The sequence below is a fragment of the Malus sylvestris genome, chromosome 15 (assembly GCF_916048215.2).
Source record: "Malus sylvestris chromosome 15, drMalSylv7.2, whole genome shotgun sequence".
In the NCBI taxonomy this organism is placed as follows: domain Eukaryota; kingdom Viridiplantae; phylum Streptophyta; class Magnoliopsida; order Rosales; family Rosaceae; genus Malus; species Malus sylvestris.
The window spans coordinates 20,163,314-20,166,446 of record NC_062274.1 but is presented as its reverse complement, the minus strand read 5'-3'; the positions used below and the strand labels follow the sequence as shown (position 1 = coordinate 20,166,446).

The 3,133-nt window shown below is 46.9% G+C and overlaps 1 protein-coding gene across 1 annotated transcript; it reads right to left on the bottom strand.

Moving 5' to 3' along the window:
- Positions 1–620: 620 nt before the first annotated feature.
- On the bottom strand, positions 621–2,170 carry LOC126601261 (uncharacterized). Its single transcript, XM_050267946.1, has 3 exons — positions 1,881–2,170; positions 1,592–1,813; positions 621–1,246 (listed from the first exon to the last, which is right to left on the bottom strand). The coding sequence occupies exons 1-3, from the start codon at positions 2,022–2,024 to the stop codon at positions 1,109–1,111; spliced, it is 504 nt and encodes a 167-aa protein (XP_050123903.1). The 5' UTR covers positions 2,025–2,170; the 3' UTR covers positions 621–1,108.
- Positions 2,171–3,133: the final 963 nt, after the last annotated feature.

Here is a 3,133-nt window from a genome sequence, read left to right as displayed (position 1 = left end):
AGCCGAATCGAGTAATAAGGTTTTGATCGGCATTCTCAAAAAAATGATAAAAGAAAGACTTGGCATGTGGCATTTAAAATTGAATGAAGCCTTGTGGGCATACCGGACTTCACCCCGGTCGGAAACGGGGACCACCCCATATGCGTTAACCTATGGACATAACGCGATGTTATCGGTCGAGCTAAGTGTAAATTCTTTACGCGTGATCGAACAGAGTAGTTTGTCCAACGCCGAATACAACCAGGCTATGTTACAAGAGTTAAAAGATTTGGAAGAAGATTGGCTTGACGCTTACAACCTTCTAGTGGCACAAAAGAAAATTATCGAGCGAGCGTATAATCAAAGGGTTAAACAAAAAAAGTTCGGCGAGGGGGAATTAGTTTGGCAAACTGTGCTACCTATGGGAATTAAAGACCCCAGGTTCGGCAAATTGTCGTCAAATTGGGAAGGACCGTTTATCGTCCACAAAGTCCTCGGCAAGGGGGCATACCATCTTAGAGATCGAACCGGTATTATTCACAGGTTGCCAATTAATGGAAAGTTCTTTAAAAAATATTACCCAGTCATATGGGAGATGCACGAATAAAAGCTCATTTCATTTCATTAATAAGCCTGTTTACAGTCAAATCATTCTAGGGTGATGAAGGAAGAAGAGTTCCAAAAAGGGCCTTCAGCTCCCATCACCTCACCTTGCCCATTATGACCTCGGCTTGCCGGTTCTTCTTGTCCATCTTCAGCTGCTCGACTCGCTTCGCGTTCGCCACATATTCGATTAAACAAGATTTGCTGCTTAACTCAAAGTCCCTCGCAAGCTCAGAAGCAATGGCTGAACTTCGTTTTGCCAGTTCAGCCATTTGACGATCGAGGTCGGCCAAGGCTTCCCCTTTCACCTTTAAAGAATCGATCTTTGGACGAAGAGTGTCTTGGACGGCCATCGCAGCTTTCAAGTCATCATCAGCCCGAAGAGCGTTCTCGAAAACATTAAAGGATTCCCGAACTAGCTCCAAGACGGACGACGCCTGAACGATAGCTTCGGCGCTCATTTGACCATCTGCTCCAAGGTCGTTTAGGCATGCCCCAACGAATTGAGACCTTTGTGCTCAAGGACTTATGACGCTGAGAGAGACAAAATTTCTTGCAACCGAACCAGAGCAGCTGAATCGGCATGAGTAGTCGTAGTGGCCGAAGGACCAGCCACTCCAAAAGTGCTTGACAAGAGAGCATTAAACTCGACTTCCCATGAAGGCTGCACCCAAAAATCATTTTAAGCACAAGGAAATCATGAAAGAATATAGCAAGAAGGTTTTTGTTTTAAACCTGCCGAGAGGAGACTTCGGCCATGTCTTCGGGTTCGTTGCTTGAACCTAAAGAACTTAATGGCCGAGCCCAGTATCTTAGACTACTTCTCAGTTCATGCGGCCGATGGAGGTTATCTACGTTCGACGACCACTGAGGCGGCCAAGAAATATAGATAACACCCTTTGTCGCATAGAATTTTCGATGAAAAAAATGGGTGGGCACTTGAAATTTAATATTTTCTTGGTTCAGACATGTTATAACAAATTGACAATAGAAAGTAATCGAGCCTTACAAAAGTCGAGGTCACTTCTTGAGGAGGGATGCCGATGTCTTGGTCCTGAGGGTGAAGTGGAGTTTCTAACGTCGCCTCAGGCTCGACCATAGGCCTCTTTCCGCGATTGGCCGTCGGAGGATCATCTTGATTGGCCGTCTCAACCACGAGGGGAGGATCAACAGAAGAAGCTGGGATTGGCCGAGAACAACTCGCCAGCGGAGTCTCGTCACTCCCATCATCCTAAAACAGAAGTGTTAATAATTGTTTGATACTTAATAAGCAAAGGCATTTGACAGCGTAATCATACCTCTTCTAAGATGACCGCCGAATACTTAAAATTACTAGAGAGATCATTTCCAATCGAAGGAGTCGTTCCCCCCAGAATGGGTACTCCCGCTGACCGTGGAGTTGCAGGCAAGTCAACCGAGGGTGCAGCAACCGGCTCAACCATTACCCCGGGGACCTCAGGTGTTAGTTGAGCTTGGGTTGCCGGGTTGGCCGAAGAAGGCTGATTATCTGTCGAAGTTTGAACAACAGAAGCGGGATGATAGGCACTCGGGGCGGTTGTCCCAGTGGTATGGCTGGAGATGACATGAATCTCCCGAGCTCCCTTCTTCACCAATTTCTTGATGTGTTTCTGGGGACGGAGAGTTTCGCCTGTTGTCTCGGTAACCGGGTGAAGTTGTTTGCTCGGTAGGATTTTTATGGTGGTCGTTTTGGAGGAAAGGGCCAATTTTTTCTTGACCACTATTGGGGCAACCACATCCGTCTATTTTAGTACCCGACCACCTAAGAAAGCAAAGTCTCGTTAGTAGAATTACCCAAATGTCTAAAAGAAAATATAGGTAGAAACAGGGGTATACCTTGGGGCGCCTCTTTAGATTGAGGGGCGGAGGGTTTTTTGGGCTGGTCACCAAAAATTTTGTTGACTACTTCCTTGATCGAAGTGCCAAAAAAGTCGTGCGTATATTCCTCCCACCAGTCGTCGAAGATATCAGTGCTGAGAGATTCAAGAGAATTTGGTCGAAGATGAAATTTCCTACATCGTTCCTGAAATTCTTTCTCGGCGTCTCTACACTCTCTTTCTGAAGAATCAGAGACGTGCCCTCTGGTCAGAAGGGAGCGAGAAGAGAGTAAAGGCAATGGGCAACCTTGGAGGTAACCAAGCTGCCGGGCAGCAAAGTGGGGGTGATAGACTTCCCAACTCGCCCGATGAGCATCACAACCAAGGGGAAGGTCGCGAGTTAACATGAACGACCCCCAGTTTTGTCGAAAAGCGGCATCCTCATTATAACTCCAAGTTGATGTGGGAAGCCAAGTGGAGCAAGGATATTCTTGACGACAACATATCAAAAATTCGTCATTAGAAATGAGGTCGGAGACTTCTTCGACTTAGTGAAGGGGCACTGGTCGAGAGGCCAATTGAAGGCCGAGCGCTACAGTAAACTGGAGGTCGAAGACTTCTGGCCGAAGCGTGGAGAAATAAACCTGCAGCCAGAGTTGGAACACCCACAGGGGTCAATTCTGGTATGAGTCAGTCTTGTTGAGGGTCGTCTCGGC

Excerpts from the sequence above, each read along its gene's own strand:
- LOC126601261 (XM_050267946.1), bottom strand. The coding sequence starts at position 2,024 with ATGGTTGAGCCGGTTGCTGCACCCTCGGTTGACTTGCCTGCAACTCCA. Across the intron at positions 1,814-1,880 it reads CGGCGGTCATCTTAGAAGAG|GATGATGGGAGTGACGAGAC; the intron begins GTATGATTACGC and ends CTTCTGTTTTAG. Across the intron at positions 1,247-1,591 it reads AAGAAGTGACCTCGACTTTT|CCTTCATGGGAAGTCGAGTT; the intron begins GTAAGGCTCGAT and ends TTTTGGGTGCAG.